Source organism: Narcine bancroftii, chromosome 3 (assembly GCF_036971445.1).
Source record: "Narcine bancroftii isolate sNarBan1 chromosome 3, sNarBan1.hap1, whole genome shotgun sequence".
NCBI lineage: Eukaryota > Metazoa > Chordata > Chondrichthyes > Torpediniformes > Narcinidae > Narcine > Narcine bancroftii.
This window is the reverse complement of record NC_091471.1, coordinates 225579391-225606888: the sequence shown is the minus strand read 5'-3', so window position 1 is coordinate 225606888 and position 27498 is coordinate 225579391. Positions and strand designations below refer to the sequence as shown.

Here is a 27498-nt window from a genome sequence, read left to right as displayed (position 1 = left end):
TCCTTGGAGTTTTTGTTCATGTCAATGAAAAGGGGTGGATGGAGGAATAATGTTATGGATCGATCATGTATGGTGTAGGCGACCTGGTGGCTTTCACAAACAACGAAGACTCTTGGCATGGGATATATTCGGGTGTCACATGACAGAAGGAACAATTAACTCCCTTACCCAGGAACAACAGTGACATGGCAGTTATTCCTGGTAGATCAACTTCATTTGTACAACCACTCGATGTCTGTCTGAACAAACTGTTCAAGGACCGTGTTCATGAACAATAGAATGAGTGGATGATTAGTGATAGTCATATACAAAAGGTGGGAATATGAACTGGATGTACTGTATGATTTTGTTATACGGCATGGAATGATATTGATCTGGAAAGAGTCATCAAGTCTTTTAAAATGTGTGGAATTCCTAATTTACTGGATGGTGTCGACGATGACGTGCTCTCCACTCAGCTCTGGATTACCTCGAAAACAGCAATTCATACACAAGTCTGCTCTTCAACGACTAGAGCTCGGCTCTCAACACCATTATTCCCTCAGTGCTGGTCAAGAAGCTACAAACTCTAGGCCTCTGAACCCCCTCTGCAACTGAATCCTTGACTTTCTGGTCAGAAGACCACAATCAGTGCAAATGGGAAGCAATATCTCCCCTCACTGATTATTAACACATGCGCACCCCAAGGAATATGCTTAGCCACGCTCAACTCATTATACAGCCATCACTGTGTGGCCAGGCACAATTCCACTGTCATCTACAAGTTTGCCAATGACAGCACAGTTGTCGGCAGAATCACAAATGGCAATGAGGAAGCGAAAGGAGGGAGATGATCAGCTTGTTGAATGGTGTAATGAGAACAACCTTGAGCTCAATGTCAGCAAAACCAAGTAGATGATTGTGGGGTTCAGGAGAAAGTCAGGAGAATATGACTCGGTCCTCATCAAGAGTTCAGTAATGGAGAGGGTCAAGAACTTCAAATTCGAGGGTGTCAATATCTCCGAGAATCTGTCCTGGAGCCTCCACATTGATGCAATCACAAAGACGGCTCACAAGCGGCTATACTTTGTGAGCTCTCTGAACATAGGAACATAGGAAGTAGGAACAGGAGTAGGCCGAAAATGGACCATCGAGCCTGCTCCGCCATTCAATACGATCATGGCTGATCTAATTTATGACCTAACTCCACCTACCTACCTTCTCCCCATATCCCCCAATTCCTCTATCATGTAAAAATTTATCTAACCGAATTTTAAATATGTTTAATGAGGCAGCCTCAACTACTTCCCTGGTTCGAGAATTCCAAACATTCACTACTCTCTGGGAAAAAAACTATTTTTCCTCATCTCTGTCCTAAGTCTACTCCCCCGAATCTTGAGACTGTGTCCTCTCGTTTTAGTTTCCCCGGCCAGCTCAAAAAACCTTCCTACATCTATCCTATCCATACCCTTCATAATCCTATATGTTTCTTTTTTATTAAATTTTTTTTATTTTTCACACCATAAATCACATTAACCATGGTACACACTTTTTCCTTTTCACACATATACAGTGCCATTTTCTCCCCCCCCCCTCCCTCCTCCCATCCCACCCTCCCTACCTCCACCCTCCCGTCCATTTAAGGTATACAATCTAGGATACATTAAACCAGTCAGACAATGTTGTCATTCAATAAAAATACACCAGAAATTCTACTGAGTCTATTCTTTTCATTTCCTTTTCCTTCCGTTAACTTAGGTAATGATTGTCCCCGGTAGGTTTTCGCTATTGTATTTAATGTAAGGCTCCCATATTTGTTCGAATATTTCAATATTATTTCTTAAACTATATGTTATTTTTTCTAATGGAATACATTTATTCATTTCTATATTGTTGTATTTTCAAATTATCTTCCAATTTCCAGGTTGACATAATACATTTTTTTGCTACGGCTAGAGCTATCTTAACAAATCTTTTTTGTGCATCCTCCAAATCAATTCCAAATTCTTTATTTTTTTATGTTACTTAGGAGGAAGATCTCTGGATTCTTTGGTATATTGTTTTCTGTTATTTTATTTAATATCTGATTTAGATCTTCCCAAAATTTTTTTACTTTCTCACATGTCCAGATTGCATGAATTGTTGTTCCCATTTCTTTTTTACATCGAAAACATCTATCAGATACTGTTGGGTCCCATTTATTTAACTTTTGAGGTGTAATGTATAGCCTGTGTATCCAGTTATATTGTATCATACGTAACCTCGTATTTATTGTATTTCTCATCGTTCCGGAGCATAACTTCTCCCATGTTTCCTTTTTTATCTTTATATTTAAATCTTGTTCCCATTTTTGTTTAGTTTTACCATTTGTTTCCTCATTCTCCTTTTCTTGTAGTTTAATATATATATTTGTTATAAATCTTTTGATTATCATTGTATCTGTAATCACATATTCAAGGTTACTTCCCTCTGGCAAACTCAAACTGCTTCCTAATTTATCCTTCAAGTAGGATCTCAATTGGTAATATGCCAGCGCTGTATCTCCAGTTATATTGTACTTATCTTTCATTTGTTCAAAGGATAAGAATCTATTTCCTGAAAAACAATTTTCTATTCTTTTAATCCCTTTTTTTTCCCCATTCTCTAAAGGAAAGGTTATCTATTGTAAAAGGGAGTAACTTGTTTTGCGTCAATATTAGTTTTGGTAATTGATAATTTGTTTTATTTCTTTCTACATGAATCTTCTTCCAAATATTGAGGAGATGATGTAATACTGGAGAACTTCTATGTTGTACCAATTTTTCATCCCATTTATATAATATGTGTTCAGGTATCTTTTCCCCTATTTTATCTAATTCTAATCTCGTCCAGTCTGGTTTTTCCCTTGTTTGATAAAAATCTGATAGGTATCTTAATTGTGCGGCTCTATAATAATTTTTAAAGTTTGGCAGTTGTAAGCCTCCTTGTTTATACCATTCTGTTAATTTATCTAGTGCTATCCTCGGTTTCCCCCCTCTCCATAAAAATTTCCTTATTATTTTCTTTAACTCCTTGAAGAATTTCTCTGTCAGTTGTATTGGCAATGCCTGAAATAAGTATAATATCCTTGGAAAAATGTTCATTTTAATGCAGTTTATCCTTCCTATTAGTGTTAGTGGTAAATCTTTCCAATGCTCTAAATCGTCCTGTAATTTTTTCATTAGTGGATAATAATTGAGTTTATATAGTTGGCCAAGATTTTTGTTTATTTGTACACCTAGGTATCTTATTGCTTGCATTTGCCATCTAAATGGTGATTCCTTCTTAAATTTTGAGAAATCCGCATTATTCATAGGCATTGCTTCACTTTTATTTACGTTTATCTTGTAACCCGACACTTCTCCATATTCCTTCAATTTCTTATATAATTCTTTTATTGATAGTTCTGGTTCTGTTAAGTACACTATAACATCATCCGCAAATAAACTGATTTTATATTCCTTGTCTTTTATTTTTATTCCTTTTATATTATTATCTGTTCTTATCAATTCTGCTAGTGGTTCTATAGCTAACGCAAACAATAAAGCTGATAGTGGGCATCCCTGCCGTGTTGACCTGCTTAAGTTAAATTGCTTTGATACATGTCCATTTACTGTCACTTTCGCTAACGGTCCCTTATATAATGCTTTAATCCAATTAACATACTTCTCCGGTAAACTGAATTGTTGCAATACTTTGAACAAATAATTCCATTCTACTCTGTCAAAGGCCTTCTCTGCGTCTAAAGCAACTGCTACTGTAAGTGCTTTATTCCCTTCTACTGCATGAATTAAGTTAATAAATATACAAATATTGTCTGTTGTGCGTCTTTTTTTGATAAATCCAGTTTGGTCTAAATTTACCATTTTCGGTACATACTCTGCTAATCTATTTGCTAATAGTTTAGCTATTATCTTATAATCTGTGTTAAGTAAAGATATTGGTCTACATGACGCTGGTGAGAGTGGATCTTTCCCTTGCTTTAGTATTACTGTAATTATTGCTGTTTTACATGAATCTGGTAAGCTTTGTGTTTTATCAATCTGGTTGATTACTTCCAGGAGGGGCGGAATTAATAAGTCTTTAAATGTTTTGTAGAATTCTATTGGGAATCCATCCTCTCCTGGTGTCTTATTATTTGGTAATTTTTTTATTATCTCTTGTATTTCTACTATTCCAAATGGCTCTGTTAATTTATTTTGTTCCTCTATTTGTAGTTTTGGTAGTTCAATTTTAGTCAGAAATTCATCTATTTTCCCTTCTTTCCCTTCGTTTTCAGTTCGATATAATTGTTCATAGAATTCTCTAAAGTTTTCCTTAATTTCTTTTGGATTATATTGAATTTGTTTGTCTTTTTTCCTTGATGCCAATGCCATTTTCTTAGCTTGTTCTGTCTTAAGCTGCCATGCTAGGATTTTGTGCGTTTTTTCACCTAGTTCATAATATTTCTGTTTTGTCTTCATTATATTCTTCTCCACCTTATATGTTTGTAGTGTTTCATATTTTATTTTTTTATCCGCCAATTCTCTTCTTTTAGTTGTATCTTCCTTCATTGCTAATTCTTTTTCTATATTTACTATTTCCCTTTCCAACTGCTGTTTCCTGATTATAGTCCTTCTTCATCTTGGTTACATAACTTATTATTTGCCCTCTAATGAATGCTTTCATTGCATCCCATAGTATAAACTTATCTTCCACTGATTCCGTATTTATTTCAAAATACATTTTTATTTGTTTTTCAATAAATTCTCTAAAATCCTGCCTTTTAAGTAACATGGGGTTTAATCTCCATCTATACATTCTTGGAGGGATGTCCTCTAACTTTACTGTCAATATTAAGGGTGAATGGTCCGATAGTATTCTAGCTTTATATTCTGTTTTTCTTACTCTATCTTGCATACGAGCTGATAACAAAAATAGGTCTATTCTTAAGTATGTTTTATGTCTAGCCGAATAATATGAATATTCCTTTTCCTTTGGGTGTTGTTTCCTCCATATATCCAAAAGTTGCATTTCTTCCATCGATTTAATTATAAATTTGGTTACTTTGTTCTTTCTGTTAATTTTTTTCCCAGTTTTGTCCATATTTGAATCCAAATTCAGGTTGAAATCCCCTCCTATTAATATGTTCCCTTGCGTTTCTGCTACCTTCAAAAAGATATCTTGCATAAACTTTTGATCTTCTTCGTTAGGTGAATATACATTGAGTAGATTCCAAAACTCCGAATATATCTGACATTTTATCATTACATATCTCCCTGCTGGATCTAATATTTCCTCTTCTATTTTAAATGGCACATTTTTACTAATTAATATAGCTACTCCTCTTGCCTTTGAATTATACGATGCTGCTGTTACGTGTCCTACCCAATCTCTCTTCAATTTCTTGTGCTCCAATTCAGTTAAATGTGTTTCTTGCACAAATGCTATATCAATTTTTTCTTTTTTCAGTAAATTTAGCAGTTTCTTCCTTTTAATTTGGTTATGTATTCCATTAATATTTAAAGTCATATAGTTCAACGTAGCCATTTTATACTTTGTTTATCTTCCCTTTCCGTTTCTCCATCATTACCTTTCCTTCTTATCCATTTCTGTTTTCTTGTTTTAAACCCTTTATAAGACAACATTCCTAAAACATCAAACATTTTCCTTATTCTCCTATTTAAAACTTCTTTAGCCCCAATCTCCCCTTCCCCTCCTGAGTTGTCCTTTATCCCTTGTCGGACAACCACATCTCCCCTCTCCATTTGGATTTGCGAATTCACTCGCAAGCGTCAGCTGATTTTGCAGTGACCGCAACTCCTCCCCACCCAGCCCCCCCCAGAAAAGATTTCACTTTTCAAATGTAACAAAGGTCACTCTTTTAGTTCCCTCTTTATTCCCTCTATTCCGTTTCCTTCCCTTATTAATTTTTGTCTCTACTATCTATATTTTCCTCTAAATACGGATACATTCATGTATGCACATTATACATATACCTCTTTACCCACATACATATAAATCGTGGTCATTTTTACTCTTATTACATATCTTCGTCTCTCTGGTTGTTTTGTAGTTGTTCTGCAAATTTCCTTGCTTCCTCTGGATCCGAGAATAGTTTTTTTTCCCCATAAGATCGTTTTCGATGTATTGAACTCCTTTTTCTTCTTAAGGAGTTCAAAACTTGTGTCTTTTTAGTTCTCAGTCTTTTGTACTCTCGTTACACGTCTTCATCCCTCAGTCTATTTTGTAATTGTTCTGCAAATTTTCGTGCTTCCTCTGGATCCGAGAATAGTCTGTTTTGTTGTCCTGGAATAAATATTTTCAATACCGCTGGATGCTTTAGTATAAATTTATACCCTTTCTTCCATAAAATCGCCTTTGCTGTATTGAACTCCTTTCTCTTCTTCAGGAGTTCAAAACTTATATCTGGATAAATGAAGATTTTTTGCCCTTTGCACTCTAGTGGCTTGTTGCCCTCTCTTACTTTTTCCATTGTCTTCTCCAGTACCTTTTCTCTTGTAGTATATCTTAGGAATTTTACTAAAATAGATCTTGGCTTTTGTTGCGGTTGTGGCTTAAAGGCCAATGCTCTATGTGCCCTTTCTATTTCCATTTCTTGCTGTAGTTCTGGACATCCTAGGATCCTGGGGATCCAATCTTTTATAAACTCTCTCATATTCTTGCCTTCTTCATCTTCCTTAAGCCCCACTATCTTTATGTTATTTCTTCTGTTATAATTTTCCATTATATTTATTTTCTGAGCTAACAGTTCTTGTGTCTCTATAACTTTTTTATTAGATTCCTCTAATTTCTTTTTTAAGTCCTCTACCTCCATTTCTACTGCTGCTTCCCGCTCTTCCATCTTGTCCATTCTCTTTCCCATTTCTGTTAAGGTCATATCTATTTTATTCATTTTCTCTTCTGTATTGTTTATTCTTCTTCTTAAGTCATTAAATTCTTGCGCTTGCCATTCTTTAAATGACTCCATGTATTCTTTAATAAGAAAAAGTATATCCTTTATCTTGCCTTTCCCTTCTTCTTCTATTTCACTGTACTCTTCCTCTTCCTCTTCTTCTTCCTCTGGGTTGGCCATCTGTTGTTTCTTTGTTGCCCTTTTCTTCTCTTCTTTGTTTTCGTTGTCTTCTATGTTCTCCTCTTGCTGCAGGTGTTCTGCAGCTGTCATTGCCGGCTGTGGAGATCGACTCCCCAGCTGGTCACCCCTCCCGTCAGTATGTTTTTTTGCACGCGCGGTTGCGCACTTTTACTCGGCTCAGCGAGCCATTTTTGTAGTCCACTTTCTACCGACCTGAGAGAGCGGGTTTCTCTCTCCACCGCGGGCCTCTTCGAACAGGTAAGGCCTTCTCCTTCTTCTTCCGTTGTCTTCTCTTCCTCTCTTCTTACCGTTGATTTTGATTTTTCTTTTTTCGTCGCCATCTTCTTTCCACCTTTATACTCACTTTTCTTTAATTTTTATTTTTGTGCCTTTGTGTTTTCCTTTGTTTTTTCCGACTTTTCTGGAGAGGGCTGGAGTTCACCGTCTGGCCACTACTCCATCACGTGACTCCTCCCCAATCCTATATGTTTCTATAAGATCCCTCTCATTCTTCTGAACTCGAGTGAATACAATCCTAGACTATTTAATCTTTCATCATAAGTCAACCCCTTCATCCCAGGGATCAACTTAGTAAACGTCCTCTGGACCGTCTCCAAAGCCAGTATATCCTTCCTCAAATCTGGAGACCAGAACTGGACACAGTACTCCAGGTGCGGTCTCACCAGTACCTTATACAGTTGCAACATTACCTCCCTACTCCTGAATTCAATTCCTCTAATGATGAAGGCCAACATTCCATTTGCCTTCTTAATAACCTGCTGCATCTGCAACCTAACTTTTTGTGATTCATGCACAAGCACTCCCAAGTCCCTCTGCACAACAGCATGCTGTAGTTTTTCATCTTTTAAATAATATTCAGCTCTTATTTTTCTTGCCAACGTGGATAACCTCACACTTACTAACATTGTACTCCATCTGCCAGACCTTTGCCCACTCATCCAGCTTAACTATATCCCTCTGCAGACTCTCCACATCCTCATTACAATTTGCTCTTCCACTCAATTTGGTGTCATCTGCAAACTTGGCTACACCACATTTTGTCCCCTCCTCCAAGTCATCAATGTAAATGATGAACAGTTGTGGACCTAACACTGACCCCTGCGGCACCCCACTTACCACCCTCTGCCAACCTGAAAAACTCCCATTTATCCCGACTCTCTGCCTCCTGTCAGACAACCAATTATCAATCCAGGCCAATATACTTCCCCGGACTCCACTTTCCTGTAACTTACTGAGAAGTCTCTTGTGCGGCACCTTATCAAACGCTTTCTGCAAATCCAAATATACAACATCAACCTGTTCCCCTCTATCCACCGCACCCATTATATCCTCAAAGAATCCTAACAAGTTTGTCAAACAAGATCTTCCCTTTCTAAAACCATGCTGCGTCTGCCTGATTGAACCCTTACGCTCCAAAAGTTTCACTATTTCATCTTTAATGACGGCTTCAAGCAATTTTCCAACTACAGACGTCAAGCAAATTGGCCGATAATTTCCAGTCTTCTGCCTACATCCCTTCTTAAAAAGTGGCGTGACATTTGCTGTCTTCCAGTCTGCCGAGACCTGCCCAGAATCCAAGGAATTTTGGTATATGACCATCAATGCATCAACTATAACTTCTGCCATTTCCTTCAGAACCCTTGGATGCATATCATCAGGACCAGGTGATTTGTCTGGCTTTAGTCCCATTAGTTTCTCCATCACTACTTCCTTTGTAACAACTATTTTATCAACATTCGCATCCTTAACTCCGCACTTGGGCATGCTGGACGTGTCTTCCACCGTGAAGACTGACACAAAATATTTGTTTAATGCCTCGTCCATTTCCTTATTTTTTGCTACCAGTTTTCCTTTCTCATCCTCCAAGGGTCCTATGTTAACTCTGGCCACCCTCTTCCGTTTTATATATTCATAAAATTATAAAGAGATTCGGTATATCACCGAAGACCCTCGTAAACTTCTACAGGTGTACTGTGGAGAGCATTCTGGCTGGTATGAAGGTGCCAACTCTCAGGCCAAGAATAAACTCCAGAGGATTGTTAACTTGGCCTGCCGCATCACAGGCACCAGACTTCACTCCATCGAGGACATCGACACGAGGCCTTTAAAAAGCAGCCTCTGTCCTCAAAGACCCCCCCCCCAATTACTCTGCGATCGGGGAAAAAGGCACAGGAGCCTAAAGATGAGCACTCAACGGCACAGGGACAGCTTCTTCCGCGCTGCCATCTGATTCCTGAATCATCTGTGAACCAAAGACATGGCCTTACTTTGTGTGCACTTTTATTTATGGTATTGTTGTAAGATGGTTAGAGTATGAATGTTTGCCCTGAGATGTTGCAGCAAAACACCAAATTTGGTGACTTGTTCATGACAATAAATTCTGATTCTGATGCTGTGACTGGACGACAAGGAAGAGGAAGCTGAAGCTACTTCATCTGATTCAGAGTTGGATTTCTCATGACGATTCACTGATAAATGTACCTCAGGATGTACTTCAAGAACATCTGATGTCAGATGTTGATGTGCCTTTTGAAGGATTATCAAAATGATGACTAAAGTAGTGATCATTTTATTAAAATATGCAAACAAAACTTCTACACCAAATATAGCTCAAAATTTTGTGTTAAGTGGAAATCCTGGGGGGGGTCGTCTTATACACCGACATATACAGAATTAAGAGCACCTTTTTCACATGGGGTAATGGGTAAATGGAACGAATTGCCAGAGGAAGAGTTAGAAATGGGGCCAACTGTAATGATCAAAAAGACATTTAGACAGGTTCGTGGATAGGAAAGGTTGAGAGAGATTTAGGCCAATGCAGGAAAATAGGACAAGTAGGTTGGCATGAACAAGTTGGGCTGAAGGGCCCATTTTCGTGCAGTAAATCTATGACTATTCAGAACTGAGTAATCTAATCCTGCCCTTCAGGCATGTTGCTTCTGCTTACGTGTGGTAAAAATTTCAATCATAGTTTAATTTTTTGCTTAAGGTTTTGATTTGTCTCAAATAACAAAGTTTAACACGAAAATATGCAAAAGAATTCACCTCATTGCAATAAAAGGCATAGAACACTGCAGGAACGTAGCAGCCCAAAATCCCAATGGCAATCCCAGCATAATCAAGGGCCATCCAGCGACGATTTGCTTTTTCAGAACGATGGCAGCTGAACAGGTGATATCCCACCGAACAGAGCATGCAAACCTTTAAAAGGAAAACTAAATTAATGACAAAAAGTGCATAAATAAATTTTGGAAAAAGATACACATCATAATGCCCAACACTTATCCGTTTTCAAACTGTTTTAAATGTGTTTTTTTTTTTAAAGTTCATAAAAAACATCTCAGAATAACATTTAGTTGTTTCAAATTTGGTCTATCACAAGCCAAGTATAAACCCCATTCTACTTTCACCATAAAAGGACAGTAGTTAACAAATAAAGATTTTCATCTGAAGAGTTCAGATACAAGAAATTATATTGCAATAAAAAGAATGTATAATATAAGAACAGTATAATATATTTTCAAAAATTAATATTCTGAGCCAATTTACTAATTTTTCATTAATAACCATATAACCACTTACAGCACAGAACAGGCCAGTTCGGCCCTACTAGTCCATGCCGTAGCAAATCCCCACCCTCCTTGTCCCACTGACCAGCACCCGGTCCATACCCCTCTAGTCTGGGACATTTGGCTTCACAGGTGTTTCTGAGTACTCAAGAATGTTTAATTGCTTAATTGGTGCAGGTATAAGGAAGATAAGCTTGCTTCTAGCTTTTGATCACTTTTGGAGTCTGTAGTTGTCATTTTTCAATACGAGAACCAGAGTTGTACCAATGAAGTAAAAAAAAAGGCTGAATAAACAATAAAACAGTAAGAGTCATTGCCCAAACTTTAGGATTACCAAGATCAACTGTTTAGAACATCATTAAGAAGAAAAAGTGTACAGGTGTTGATGCATCAATAATTACCTGTCCACAGGTAACAGAAATACAATCCTAGACTATTAACAGAAATACAGAAGCTACATTGCAAGAGGCAAACCACTAGTTCACAAGTTAAAGGAGCAGAAGCAGGCCACTAGGCCCATCGAGTCTGTTCCGTGACTCTACTCTAAGATGACTTATGCTCACCTAGTTCCAATTTCCAGCCTTTTCCCCATATCCCTTGATATCATTAGTAATGAGGTACTTATCTATTTCCTGTTTAAACACTCCCAGTGATCTGGCCTCCACTACTTTGTGCGACAGTGAGTGCCACAGATCCAAGACCTTCTGACTAAAGAAGTTCTTCCTCCTCTCTGTTCTAATTGTACAACTTCTAATTTTAAGACTATGACCCCTTGTCCTCGATTCACTCATTAAGGGAAACATCTTATTCACAGTCACTTTATCAAAACCTTTCAATATTCGAAATGACTCTGAGATCGCCCCCTAATTCTCTTATACACCAATGAGAACAACTCAAGAGCTGCCAAACGCTCCCCATACGCCAGCCCCTGCATTCCAGGAATCATCCTGGTAAATCTCCTCTCCAGCAACATCACATCCTTTCTAAGATAGGAGGCCCTGTAGAGCACAGGGACAAATAAAGGGAAAAAAAAAGGTCTTTGACCCAAACATTATGAAAGGTATCTAATAAATATGCATCTAAACTATATACCTGGAAGCAGAAGACACAGATGGAATATATTACATAATCATCCCTGGAGGCATTTGTTTTAGGAAGTACAATGGCCATATCATAAATGCCAAGACTGAAGAACAGGATAAATCCAAGAAGATGACTCCAGATGTTCACTGTTTCATTTGAAAGGATGAAAAGACTGCAGTGAAAAATAATGTCAATTATTACATGGCAAAAGTACAAGAACATTTATTTAAGTTTTCAATCATACCATGAGTCATCTGATGAACTATACAAAATTTGTGTGCATTAGAACTTCAGAACACGTTAACACATATACATGTACTACTACTCCAGGAATTTTGCACTTATCAAATTAGTAATATATTTATGACATTCATGATCTAAATTTATCAAAGCACTGCTTTAAAAATGAGCATTTATAACTCTCATTACTTAATTTTACTCTATTCTCTATTTAAGAGTTCAATTCTGATCATCTAATTCTAAATGAATAATGCTTGAGCCCTAATTTCTATGCTCCCTTTAAACTCACCATTTACTGAAAAGTTTATTGTACCACTGTGCAATATTCAAAAAAACAGCAAGACAAAAATACCAGAAACTATAAATGCTGGAATCTGGAACAAAAAAAACTGCGGGAGGAATTCAATAGTTCAAGCAGTATCCGTGGAAGTAAACAGATACTTGACATTGCCAGTTGTGACCCAGTTTCAGATCTGAGTTAGTGTGTAGTGTGAAGTATTCAATTGCTATCACAATCAATATTTCTACAAAATCTGTCAGTCTGGCACCAGACCATGTCCAATCAACAGAATTTTCCAGTTTTTTAAATATAATCATCCTTCATCAGACAGGGCACTGTCTCTCTTCACTTTTCTACAAGCCATACCTCCTCATTCTACGAAACCTCTCTTCAGTTTTGTTTCAGCAAAAACTTCATCAGCTATACAACTTTTCCAAAATCCAAATAGCTCAACATCAAACTCACTGGGTGCAGATTCTTGTGGCCCCTTCTGACTCACCAGAACACTGGTTCCTGAACTCTGTATGGACTTGCCTAAATTGTTTAAATTCTGGGGGGGGGGGGGGGGGGTGAAATCACAATCTTGGAGGACATGTCCTCGACCCATCATTGTTAATGCCATTGCAAAAATAAAGTACACCAGTGCCTTCCTCAGGAGTTAGCAGAGGTTCGGTACAACATCAGAAACCTTGGCAAACATTTGCAGATGTGTAGTGCAAAGTGTGCTGACCAGCTGCTAATGGAGGCACCAATACCTCAATCCTGCAAAAGGTAGTGAAAAGGTAGTGGACTCAGCCCAGCACATCACAGGCAAAACTCTCCCCATCATTGACAAGATCTACATGAAATCCTGCCATTGGAGAGCAGCGGTAAGGACATGCTCTGTTCTCTCTCCTGCTACGATGAAGGAGACACAGGTGCCATTCAACTCATACCTTCATGTTCAGAAATACATGGAGTTGCTTCCCCTCAACTATCATATTCTTGAACAAACAGACTCATTCAGAGACTCATTTAAGGACACATACTTTGTACATTATTTATTACTGAATATTTATACTTCTTTAATTACAGTTTGTTTACAGTTCTTCTTTGAGTTCAATTTACAGTTGCCAGTAATTAGAAATTCTGCCTGGCCCACAGAAAAAGAATTTCAGGGTTGTATGTGATGCCATGAATGTATTCTGTGAATTACAGTTTGTAGAACTCCTTTGAAATTTACCAGAAACACACTTTCTAGTCTCCTTAAACTTTCCAGGTAAACGAGAAAATGTGAGATCTATAAAAACCCACTTAAATGCATATTGGAATTCTAAGAGAATGACAATCAATTGTTGAGAAAACTGAAACATCCAAAATCTTAAATGTATTGGATTAAGAGTTTTATTAAACTTGAAAAACATGTACCCAAACAAAAGAGAGATGTGATTTAATAGATTTATTACCCACCTTTTCACACATAATTTTGATGGTAGATAAGCTCTATATCCATCTGTAATATAAGGGTTATCCTTAAGAAAAGACGGAATTTGCTCATAAGTATATAGACGGATACCTCGTGGTACAAGTACAGGCCAATAGTGGTAATTTCCTAATTCAATGAAGTGAGCACTTTTAAGTATCTTCTGAGGCATGGTGCTGCAAGTTAAAAACAAAAGGCAGAATTTTTAACTAATGATCAATAACAGACTCCAAAAAAAAGATGGTCAGTATGTCCTATTCTAGATATCATTCAAAGCCAGCAAAATAATTCTCAATTTTAAACAAAGACAAAGGAGGAAAAACCCAACACCCAACCCCAACCAACCAATTTTCCCCTGCAGCCGCTGCAACCGTGTCTGCCTGTCGCGCATCGGACTTGTCAGCCACAATTGAGCCTGCAGCTGACGAGGACATTTACCCCTCCATAAATCTTCATCCGCGAAGCCAAGCCAAAGAAGATGACTGTGAGCAACCCTTCCAGATTCTCTGTTGATTTTTTGTATACCAGGATGTTCTTAATTATAACTGATACATGGGATTAAATGACCAACAGTGAGGGTAGAAATAGAATCAGGTGGAAGTTAAACACGTGGCTAAAGGAGTGGAGTAAGAGACAGGGTTTCAAGTTCTTGGACCACTGGGACCTTTTTTGAGGGAGATGAGACCTACACCGAAATGATAGGTTACATCTTAATCCCAGCGGGACCAGTCTCCTGGCGGGGGCACTTGCTAGGGCTGTCGTGAGGGGGGTTTAAACTAGTATGGTTGGGGACAAGGTTGAAAGTTAGGCAGGACAGCAGGGAAAGGGTTTTTAGGCTAAGTAAAAGGGCATGTTTAAATAATATGAGGGAGTAACAGCAGGAAGTAATAAAAAGATGTAGTGACAATTGTAAAAATGGTAGAGAGGAAGATAGGCAGAAGGTAGGATGTAGGAGATCCCTGAGATGTATTTATTTTAATGCAGGAAGTGTAGTGAGGAAGTTGGATGAGCTGAAGGTGTGGTTGACATGTGGCATTATTATGTTGTGGCCATTAGCAAGATGTGGTTGAAGGAAGGTTGTGACTGGCAGTTAAATATTCCAGGATTTCGCTACTTTAGATGTGACAGAGTTGGTGGAGTAAGAGGGGGAGGTGTGGCATTACTTGTCAGAGAGGATATTACAACGGTGATAAGGCAAGATAGACTGGAGGGCTCATCGAAGGAGGCAGTGTGGGTAGATCTGAAAAATAAAAAGGGTGAGGTTACTATTATGGGAATATATTATAGGCCTCCAAATGGGGAAAGGGAACTAGAAGAGCAAATATGCAAGGAAATAGGTGAGATGTGCAGTAGAAATAGGTTTTTGTTGGTTGAGGATTTCAATTTTCCAAACAAAGTTTGGGAAACGCAGTCAGTAAGAGGGCAGGATGGCTTAGTTTTTATGCATTGTGTTCAGGATTGCTTTTTGCAGCAATAACGTTGAGACGCCCACCAGAGGGGTAGCGGTGTTAGATCTGTTGTTTGGGAATGAAATAGGCCAGGTGACGGAGGTGAGTGTTGGAGAGAACTTTGGATCCAGTGATCATGGGTCCATTAGCTTTAGCTTAATGATGGAAAGGGATAGGTCAGGTCCAAGGTTGAAGGTCTTCGAGTGGGGGAAAGCCAGATATGGAGAAATGAGAAGGGATTTGCAGAGTTGTGTGGGCTGATCTTTTTGCCAGAATGGATGTAGAGGAAATTTGGATGGCATTTAGGGGTGAGATTTTGAGACTACAGGATCTTTATATTCCAGTCAGACCGAAAGGGAAGACCAAAGTTTCGAGGGAGCCGTGGTTTTCTAGTAAAATTAAGAAGTTGGTTCGGGACAAGAGGGAGGCCTATACTAAATATAAAAAACAAGGGATTGAGGAGATGGATGGTCGTAACTTAGATTGCAGGAAGAACCTTAAGAGGGAAATTAGGAAGGCAAAAAGAAGGCATGAGGTGTCCATAGCTAACAAGGAAAAGGTGAATCTTTTCTTCCAGATATGTGAACTGTAAAAGGAGGGTTAAGGATAGAATTGGTCCACTGGATGATGGGACTGGTGAACTAAGTAAGGAACTGTATGAGATGGGAGAAATATTGAAAAATTTTTTCTCATCCATATTCATGAGGGAAAGGGACATTGGGCTATATGAAATAAGAGAAGCAAAGGGCTTAGTTATGGAGAGGACAGGGATTAGTAAAGCAAGGGTTTTGGAGCTTCTAGGGTCAATAAAGGTGGTAAGTCTCTTGGCCCTGATGGGATTTTCCCCACGACTTTAAGGGAGGTCAGGGAGCAAATAGTGGGGGCTCTGACAGTCATTTTCAAAGATCACTGGAGGAGGGGGTGGTACCACGGGATTGGAGGTTGTGAATATAGTTCTGTTGTTTAAAAAAGGCAGTAGGTGTAGGCCAAGTAATTATCGGCCAGCAAGATTGACTTCGGTGGTGGGGAAGGTTCTAGAGTGTATTCTTCGAGATAGTATATACGCATATCTGGATAGGCAGGGATTGATTAGAGGCACCCGCATGGGTTTGTAAAAGGAAAGTCATATTTGACGAACCTTGTTGAGTCTTTTGAGGAAGTGACAAAAAAGAAGGTAGAGTGGTGGACGTGATCTATTTGGATTTTAGTAAGACTTTTGATAAGGTTCCGCATGGAAGGTTAATAAGAAAGGTTCAGTCACTAGGAATTAGTAGAGAGATTGTGACATGGGTTCACAGGTGGCTTGGAGATAGGCAACAGAGAGTCATGGTGGACAACTGTCTGTCAGGTTGGAAGCCTGTGAGAAGCGGGGTGCCTCAGGGATCGGTGCTGCGTCCCTTGTTGTTTATCATTTATATTAATGATTTAGAGGATGGTGTGGTCAACTGGGTAAGTAAATATGCAGATGATATGAAAATAGGGAGGTGGTGGATAGTGAGGTAGGTTTTCTTGGATTACTGAAGGATTTGGTTTGTTTGGAAGAGTTGGCTAAGAGATGGCAGATGGAATTTAATATAGACAAGTGTGACTTGCTGCATTTCGGTAAGAATAACCAAAATAGGGCATATGCAGTTAAGGAGAGGGCATTGAGGCAGGCAGAGGAGCAGAGGGACCTGGGGGTTATGGTAGAGATTTCACTGAAGGTGGATTCCCATGTAGACAGGGTGGTTAAGAAGGCATATGGTATGCTGGCCTTCATAAATCATAGTATAGAATATAGGAGCTGGGAGGTGATGCTGCGGCTGTTTAAGGCATTGGTGAGGACTGGTTTGGAGTACTGTGCTCAGTTCTGGTCTCCAAGTTATAGAAAGGATATAGATAAAGTGGAGAGGGTGCAGAGAAGGTTTACAAGGATGTTGCCTGGCTTACAGCATCTGGATTACAGGGAAAGATTAAGGAGACTGGGACTTTATTCATTAGAACATAGATGACTGAGAGGGGACCTGATAGAGGTATTTAAAATTATGAAAGGAATAGATAGACTAGACATAAACAGACTCTTTCCCCTGAGGGCAGGGGAGGTTGGAACAAGAGGGCATGAGTAAGAGGGTAAGGGGCAAAACTTTAGGAGAAATATTAGAGGATGCCTTTTCACTCAGCGAGCGAAGGTGCTCAGTGAAGCGATCTCCCGCGGTCTCTTTGATGTAGAGGAGGCCATGTTATTTGGCTTCCTCAATTCATGGATGACTTTACTGGTGCCAGTGTCAACAAGATGTGCTAATGGCCATTGGTGATAGTCACTTCTTTATGGTGAAGTGGAATGATCTTCCAAAAGAGATAGTTGCGGCATTTAAGAGAAGGTTGGATGTGTACATGTATGTGAGGGGGTTGGAGGATTATGGGGAGAGAGCGGGAGGGTTGAGCTAGTGGAGTTGTTCAAGTGAACCGGTGAGGACTCGAAGGGCCGACATGGACTGTTTCCGTGCCGTAAACGGTTATATGGTTTCCCTGTCTTTAGGAAGAGGATATGCAAAATGTAAAACATTAAGCTGCAGCAATACCTTCAAAGAAATGTTATCCAATATGTATGCAGGAAAATGCCTTAAATATTGTACCCTATGAATGTGTTCTTTGAATGAGATTCAAACCGTACTAGTGAGGTGACTCTGTCTACCCACTGCTGGTACTCCTCATTCCTGCTGGCGTGTCTCAATAAAGCTGTGTTTTGGACTTTGTGGTTTGTGACTGTTGGGTATAAGCCCTCCTTCTGCTGGGCATCATGATGCCCACATCATGATGTCACCCTTCCATATATATACATAACCCTCTGTGTCAGTAACCATGTTAGTCTAATAGAAGTAAAGGATGAGAAAGCATCATGTCTCAGAGTCTTAATTGTGTGAATGTGTACACAACAGTGGCAATGAGGAATGAAACAAACCCTACACATACTCCATGCACCAACCAGGAGAAGGAAAACAACAGAAGAAAGGTAGAAAATGACTACCTGACAATCCCAATAAATTTCTGCCAAAAGATCAAGGTGGAAGTGCGCCAAGATGGTGGAGGGAAGGTTTAGGGAATTCAATTAAATAGATGAAAGTTGGGAAACTACGTAGAACAGTTTAATCACTACTGCGTAGCCCACAATATTGTAGAAGGTCCAGTAAACCGCAAACATGCCCATTTCCTCAGTATAAAGGGGAGCAAAACATTTGACCTCCTTAAGACCTTGATGGCCCTGGAGGATCCGGGGACGAAGACACTCAATGAATTATGCACAGCTCTAAAGAACCATTTAAGCCCAAAACCACCAGTTATGGCAGAAAGGCAACAATTCTATGAAAGGAGACAAGGACCAGAAGAAACAGTAAGTGAATACCTGGCATCATTGCACAAACTGGCAGAGCACTGTCATTTCGTGCAATTTCTAAATCAGACACCGCAAGACAGATGAGTGATGGATGTGGCAAATCGCCAAGCAAGGCAAAAATTATTAGCAATGGATAAAGACGTCACATTACAGATTGTATACAAGGCTGCCTGCAGCTCTGAAATTGCAGGTAAAAACTTGGATGTGGGTCAACCAGACCTATTGGTCGGGAGGTCTTCCCACCAACAATGTTTTCGTTGTGGGAAATATAACCACCTACCAGAAAACTGTTTCTTCAAAAATTCTAAATGCAACCATTGCAAAACAGGAGATATCATGGCTAAATTTCGGTTTCTAAAGCACAGGTGGCCTGCAAACAAATTGCAGAGAGAGTGAGACAACCTAGCAACGATGATGATAACATCCTAACGGCTGACCTTCAAGCTCTTGAAATTTCAGCTCCTGAGATATTACACATCCGAGGAATAAATGGAGGAAACACAGCTAAAAATAAACAGACACCCCCCCCACCCCCCCGAAGATGGAGTTAGACACGGAGGCAGAGGTGTCCCTAATGCCGTTACATGTAAAGGAGCGCTTGCTTCCACACCTCCCGGTAAAATCAACTGAAATAATTCTAAGATCTGTTACAGGAGACAGAATCAAAGTGTTTGGACAATGTGAGGTCCAAGTACAATACAAACAACAGGAACAAAAACACTCTCTCTGTACATCGTAGATATCCAGGGACCCACACTTTTCGGAAGAAACTGGCTATAACACACTCCCATAGACTGGCTGGAAATCGGTTCAATACTAAATGTAAACCACATGGAGACCTCCCAGCCAGAACTCGATCAAATGCTCAACAACCATGCAGTGGTTTTCCAACAAGAATTGGGGAAAATCAAAGGTGCTTAAGCCAAACTGCAATTAAAAGATAATGCAGAACCAACATTCTTCAAAGCCAGAACAATCCTATTTGCTATGAAAGGGAAAATTGAGGCTGAATTAAACAGACTAAACATGAAGACATTAGAACCAATACAATACAGCAATTGGGCAGTGCCCATCGTACCAGAATGAAAAGCAAATGTGAGATTTGCATTGCGGCAATTCCAAAGTCACCATCAAAATACCTGAACACCCCATGCCCAAGGCAGAAGAATTGTTCCAAGCACTAAACGGAAGGCAAAAATTCACAAAACTAGATTTGTCACAAGCATATCATCAGATAGAACTGAACAAAAAAAAGGGACTATATGACAATCAGTACCCATCTGGGACTATTCACCGATACACACGGGCCTTATGGAATTTCAGCAACACCTGTGATTTTTGAAGCAACAATGAACAAATCACTACATGGACTCTCAGTTGAGTGTTACCTAGATTATATTATCATCACGGGTCGAAACGACAGTGAACACTTACAAAACCTTGAAAAGGTTTTGACCAGACCATAACAGGCTAATATACAATTACAAAAGGACAAATGTGTCTTCATGTGGCCCTCAGTAACATACCTTGGGTTTACAATCGACAACGAGGGGGTGTGAATAAATCCAGCAAGAACAGAAGCCATTTGCAAGGTCCCATACCCAACCAATAAATTGGAATTACAGTCCTTCCTAGGTCTTGTTAATCACTACCGAAAACATATCCCTAATATGTCTAAACTATGCAGTCCACTGAACCAATCACTCAAGAAAGATCAAATATGGTATTGGAACACAGAAACTAAAAACACAGTCTATCAACTAAAAGAAATACTAACATCAAACGGAATATAAAGCTAGATTGTTATCTGATCACTCACCCATGTTATTGGCAATAGAGCTAGAGGACATCCCACCAAGAATGTATAGATGGAGATTGAACTCCATGCTATTTAAAAGACAGGATTTTAGAGAATTAATTGAGCGACAAATTAAAATGTACTTTGAAATAAATACGGAATCAGTGAAAAATAAATTTATACTATGGGACGCAATGAAAGCATTCATCAGAGGACAGATAATAAGTTATGTAACTAAGATGAAGAAGGACTACAATCGAGAAATAGAACAGTTGGAAAGGGAAATAACAAATACAGAAAAAGAATTAGCAATAAAGGAAGATACAACTAAAAGAAGAGAATTGACAGACTAGAAAATAAAATATGAAACACTATAAACATATAAGGTGGAGAAGGACATAATGAAGACAAAACAGAAATATTATGAGCTAGGAGAAAAAAAAATGCACAAAATACTAGCTTGGCAGCTTAAGACAGAACAAACTAAAAGAACGGTATTGGCATCAAGGAAAAAGGACAAACAAATTACATATAACCCAACGGAGATCAACAAAAACTTCAGAGAATTTTACAAACAACTATATCAAACTGAAAACGAAAGGAAAGAAGACAAAATAGATGAATTTCTAACTAAAATTGAACTACCGAAATTACAAACAGAGGAGCAAAATAAATTAATAAAACCATTTGAAATAGAAAAAATACAGGAGATATTAAAAAAAAACTACTGAACAATAAAACACCAGGAGAGGATGGACTCCCAATAGAATTCTATAAAATATTTAAAGACTTATTAATTCCTCCTCTCCTAGAAGTAATGAACCAGATTGAAAAAACACAAAACATACCAGATTCATGCAAAACAGCAATAATTACAGTAATACCAAAGACGGGGAAAGATCGTATAGACCAATATCTCTACTTAACACAGATTATAAGATAATAGCTAAACTATTAGCAAACACATTGGCCGACTATGTACCAAAAATAGTAAAACTAGATCAAACTGGATTTATTAAAAAAAAGAAAAACAACGGACAATATCTGTAAATTCATTAACTTAATCCATGCAGTACAAGGAAACAAAACTCCAACAGTAGCGGTTACTTTAGACGCAGAGAAAGCCTTTGACAGAGTAGAATTGAATTATTTATTCAAAGTACTACAAAAATTCAACCGACCAGAGAAATATATTAATTAGATTAAAGCATTAAATAAGGGACCATTGGCGAAAGTGACAGTAAATGGATATATATCAAACTAATTTAAATTAAGGAGATCAACAAGGCAGGGATGTCCACTATCTCCCTCACTGTTTGCATTAGCTATAGAACCACTAACAGAACTGATAAGAACAGAAAATAAAAAAGGGATAAAAATAAAAGAGAAGGAATATAAAATCAGTCTATTTGCAGATGACGTTATAATATACTTAACAGAACCAGAAATATCAATAAAAGAATTATATAAGAAATTGAAGGAATATGGAGAAGTATTGGGGTATAAGATCAACGCAAATAAAAGTGAAGTGATGCCAATGAATAATACGGATTTCACAAAGTTTAAGAAAGAATTACCATTTAGATGGCAAACACATGCAATTCGATACCTAGGTATACAACTAAATAATAATCTCGGCCATCTATATAAACTAAATTATCAGCCATTAATGAAAAAATTACAAGACGACTTGGAGCACTGGAAAGACTTACCACTTACACTGATAGGAAGGATAAACTGTATTAAAATGAACATTTTCCCAAGGATACAATACCTATTTCAATCATTACCAATTCACCTAACAGAGAAATTCTTCAAGGAGCTAAAGAAAATAATAAAGAAATTCTTATGGAAAGGGGGAAACCGAGGATAGTACTAGATAAATTAACAGAATGGTACAAACAAGGAGGCTTATAACTACCAAACTTTAAGAATTATTATAGAGCCGCACAATTAAGATACCTATCAGATTTTTATCAAACAAGGGAAAAACCAGATTGGACCAGATTAGAGCTAGATAAAATAAGGGAGAAGATACTTGAACATATACTATATAAGTGGGATGAAAAATTGGTGCAACGTAGGAATTCACCAGTATTGCACCATCATTTGGAAGAAGATTCACGTAGAAAGGAATAAAATAAATTATCAACTACCAAAATTAACAATGACACAAAATCAACTAATCCTTTTCACAATAAATAACCTTTCCTTCAGAGAATGGGAGAGAAAAGGGATCAAAGGAATAGAAAATTGTTTTTCGGGAAATAAATTATGATCTTTTGAACAAATGAAGGACAAATATAATATAACTCACGATACAAGGTTTGCATACCACCAATTTAAAACCTACTTGAAGGACAAATTGGGAAACAGTCTGAGGTTACCAGAAGGAAGCAATTTTGAATATGTGATTACAGACACAATGATAATTAAAAAATTTATAACAAGCATGTACATCAAACTGCAAGAAAAGGAGAACGAGGAAACAAACTGTAAACCTAAACAAAAATGGGAACAAGATCTAAACATAAAGATAAAGAATGAAACGTGGAAAAAGCTATGCTCCGGAACTATGAGAAATACAATAAACATGAGGTTACGCATGATACAATACAATTGGTTACACAGGTTATACATCACACCCCAAAAGTTAAATAAATGGGACCCAACAGTATCAGACAGATGTTTTCGCTGTAAAAAGGAAACGGGAACAACAATACATGCAATTTGGACATGTGAGAAAGTGAAAAAATTTTGGGAAGATCTAAACCAGATATTAAATAAAATCACAAAAAGCAATATACCAAAAAACCCAGAGATCTTCCTTCTAAGTAATACAAGAAATAAAGAATCTGGACTCGATTTGGATAGAGCACAAAAAAGATTTATTATGATAGCCCTAGCTGTAGCAAAAAAATGTATTATGTCAACCTGGAAATTAGAAGACAACTTGAGAATACAACAATGGTACATAGAAATAAATAAATGTATTCCATTAGAAAAAATAACATATAATTTAAGAAAAACCATCATAATATTCAAACAAATATGGGAACCATACATGAAATACAATAGAGAAATCCTACCATGGACCTCCACCACCTAAAATGACAGAAGGAGAAGACAACGAAATGAACTGACTCAATATATAAAAGTAAAAGACAAAAATTTCTTGTTTATTTTTATTAAGTGACGACATTGTTTAACGGGTTTAATGTATCTTAGATTGAACTTTGAATAAATGGGAAGGGGGGGAGAGGGAGGGAGGGAGGGAAGGGAGGGGGGGAAAGGGAGAAAATGACACTATATATTCAAGAGAAAAATGTCTGTATGTACTTTGGTCAGTATGGTTTATAGTGTGAAAAATAAAAAAAATTAATAAAAAAAAAACAAATAAGGTGCTGATCCACTATGACCCTGGTAAAGAAATTATACTAGCCATGGATACTTCACCAGTGGGCTAGAAGTGGTATTATCCCAAATCACAGAAAAAGGTGAGCAAACAGTACCGTATGCTTCGCGAACATTAACCACAACCGAACGCAATTACACCCAACTAGAAAAAGGATTGGCAATAATTTTTGGTGTTTAAAAAAAAACTCCACCAATATCTTTATGGAAAAATTTCACCCTGATCACAGACAACAAGCCTCTTAGTTTAATACTGGGGCCACACAAAGATATACCAGTATTAGCTGCGGCCAGAATTCAAAGATGGGCCTTGCTACTAGTAGTGTACAAATATGATACAAAACATAAACAAGGAACACTTAACAGCCATGCAGATGCCTCATCATACATGCTGCTACCCGAGTCAGATCAACGAGAAGAAATTATTAAATGGACAGCAGAGACAGCAGGTGTCAAGCCAAGAACAACTGCCCTTTACACCCCAGATGATTGGAAAGGAAACCAAGATCCTATATTTCACCTTTAATGGGTGCCCCGAATCTGAAGTCATTCCAGAAGTTCTAAAATCTTAACACACACACTGCCATGAAAACTATCAGTCAAAGAAGGATGTTTACTATGGGGTGCCCATACAATTATTCCAGCCAAATGGCAAACTACCATGTTATCAGAACTACACCACAACTATCTGGGAATGGTATGAATGAAGGCACTGGCCAGGATGCATGTCTGGTGGCCCTCCATAGACAGAGATACTGAAACAACAGTAAGAGAATGCAAAGTATGTCAGTCAATGCAGCCAAAAAAGCCACAAGCCGAGCTAACCCATGGAAATGGCCATCCAAACCCTGGCATCGGATTCATGTAGACTTTGCTGGACCATTCATGGTTGAAACATTCCTAAGAGCTGTGGACACACACTCAAAATGACCAGTAGTTTCACAGCTGAAAAATACCAAAGCAGGTCCCATGATTGACTTTTTAGGAGCTACTTTTGCCACTTCCAGATTGCCTCATAAATTAGTTACGGACAACGGGCCTCAATTTACATCAGAACATTTTAAAAAATTGATGTGCGACAACGGTATCAGACATATTGTGTCCGCACCATATCACCCAACTACTAATGGGGGAGGCAGAACGTTTTGTACATTCAAAAGAGCAATGAAAACCATGACATTTCTAAATGCCTCCTGGACACATAAAATAGCAGATTTCCTATTGGGATGCAGAAACACATCTACCCCAGCAGAACTAATGTTTGGCCACAACTTGTCCACAGTTCATCCAGATCTGGGGCTCTGATTACGAAAAAAAAAGCATCGCCACAGGGCTCACCTAGAACATTGGAAGTGGGCAAGAGAGTTCTAGTACAAGATTATAGCCATCATCTGCCCTTATGACTACACCTTCCTCACCCCCCCACCCCAAACTTTCGTTCGGACACCTGCCGACATTTCCCCCCACTCTTTCGTTCGGACACCTGCCGACATTTACCCCCCCCCCACACCTCGATTGAGGGCTCAAACCCTAAGCGTGGGTTACCTATCTTTACCTTTACTATATAAAGGTCAGATCTTGGGAAGGCGATGGTCCTCCATTCTGGAGACGTGACCCATCCAGCGCAGCTGGATCTTCAGCAGCGTGGACTCGATGCTGTCGACATCTGCCATCTCGAGTACTTCGACGTTAGGGATGTAAGCGCTCCAATGGATGTTGAGGATGGAGCGGAGACAACGCTGGTGGAAGCGTTCTAGGAGCCGTAGGTGGTGCCGGTAGAGGACCCATGATTCGGAGCCGAATAGGAGTGTGGGTATGACAACGGCTCTGTATACGCTTATCTTTGTGAGGTTTTTCAGTTGGTTGTTTTTCCAGACTCTTTTGTGTAGTCTTCCAAAGGGGCTATTTGCCTTGGCGAGTCTGTTGTCTTTCTCGTTGTCGATCCTTGCATCAGATGAAATGGTGCAGCCGAGATAGGTAAACTGGTTGACCGTTTTGAGTTTTGTGTGCCCGATGGAGATGTGGGGGTGCTGGTAGTCATGGTGGGGAGCTGGCTGATAGAGGACCTCAGTTTTATTCAGGCTGACTTCCAGGCCAAACATTTTGGCAGTTTTCACAAAACAGGACGTCAAGCGCTGAAGAGCTGGCTCTGAATGGGCAACTAAAGCGGCATCATCTGCAAAGAGTAGTTCACGGACAAGTTGCTCTTGTGTCTTGGTGTGAGCTTGCAGGCGCCTCAGATTGAAGAGAATGCCATCCGTGCGGTACTGGATGTAAACAGCTTCTTCATTGTTGAGGTCTTTCATGGCTTGTGCGCCTAGAACGCTTCCACCAGCATTGTCTCCACTCCATCCTCAACATTCATTGGAGCGACTTCATCCCTAACATCGAAGTACTCGAGATGGCAGAGGCCAACAGCATCGAATCCACGCTGCTGAAGATCCAACTGCGCTGGGTAGGTCACGTCTCCAGAATGGAGGACCATCGCCTTCCCGAGATCGTGTTATATGGCGAGCTCTCCACTGGCCACCGTGACAGAGGTGCACCAAAGAAAAGGTACAAGGACTGCCTAAAGAAATCTCTTGGTGCCTGCCACATTGACCACCGCCAGTGGGCTGATATCGCCTCAAACCGTGCATCTTGGCGCCTCACAGTTTGGCGGGCAGCAACCTCCTTTGAAGAAGACCGCAGAGCCTACCTCACTGACAAAAGGCAAAGGAGGAAAAACCCAACACCCATCCCCAACCAACCAATTTTTCCCTGCAACCGCTGCAATCGTGTCTGCCTGTCCCGCATCGGACTTGTCAGCCACAAACGAGTCTGCAGCTGACGTGGACTTTTTACCCCCTCCATAAATCTTCGTCCGCGAAGCCAAGCCAAAGAAGATAAAGGTCAGAATTTGACCTGCTGAGCATTTTACCCAATGGGTCTGTTGCAGGGCTGTGGCCGTGCAGGGAAGCCATTGCTAGAGCTTTACCTTGTTTATAAGCCGACAGCCTGAAACCAGCTCGGCCCCTTCCTTTCAGGCCGCGACCTCTCGTCCACCCCCCTGGTTGGTGGTTTTTTTTACGCGTAGGCCCCGGCTTCCAGCGAGAAACGTCCACAAGACGGCCTTCATTCGCCAGCCACCACCTCAAGGACGACGGCAGCAGCGGCGGCGGCCCTGAGCTCCCTGGTCCGGACAGGAGGCAGCAGCTTCTCGCTTCCGTAATTGACATCGCCTCAGGAACGCCGCCATCTTCCCTCAGCACGGCGGGCAGACGGCAGTCCTCCCAGCCACCGGGGGGAGCCCGCCCGGATGGACACGCGCGGCGACTTGTGGTAGGACTGGGTAGGGCGTGAGGAAGAACGAGGCAAGTTGGTCAACGTTTCGAGTCGTTGGGGTGGGCGGGGGGAGAGGAGGGGAGGGGCAAAGGAATGAGAAGAGGAGAAGGAAAGGGGGATGTGGAGGCGACGATCACATGCAACCCCGAGCTTCTCCCTCGGGCCAGGCAGAGTATCTATTCAGCAGTGGTGCAAAAACCTGTGCTCAAGAACAAAATATTACTTCAAAAAGGAGAAATGTGAACAAAGAGGGAAATGCAAAACCAAACTGTGCAATGCAGACAATTAATATTCAATCATCAATAAAGTGCAGAGTAAGACTCAGTGTCAGTGCTGCTCAATGGCTCAGCAAAAGGAGGTGCAAGGTGCTCCTTTTGTCTGATAGCCAACAAGTCATCCTTGGGCAGGGTGTAG

At 39.5% G+C, this 27498-nt stretch overlaps 1 protein-coding gene across 2 annotated transcripts in view; it reads right to left on the bottom strand.

Annotated features, from left to right (window-relative positions):
- Window positions 1–27055, bottom strand: part of paqr3a (progestin and adipoQ receptor family member IIIa) — a 43249-nt gene extending 16194 nt beyond the window's left edge. The window contains exons 1-4 of one of the 2 annotated variants that reach the window (XM_069926750.1): window positions 26738–27055; window positions 13715–13903; window positions 11755–11917; window positions 10139–10294 (exon numbers count right to left, since the gene is read on the bottom strand). In XM_069926750.1, coding sequence (XP_069782851.1) covers window positions 10139–10294; window positions 11755–11917; window positions 13715–13899 — 504 coding nt within the window. In that variant the 5' untranslated portion in view covers window positions 13900–13903; window positions 26738–27055. Of the gene's footprint in view, window positions 1–10138; window positions 10295–11754; window positions 11918–13714; window positions 13904–26737 lie in introns of those variants that run through there. The other variant, XM_069926751.1, reaches the window with a different exon arrangement.
- Window positions 27056–27498: the final 443 nt, after the last annotated feature.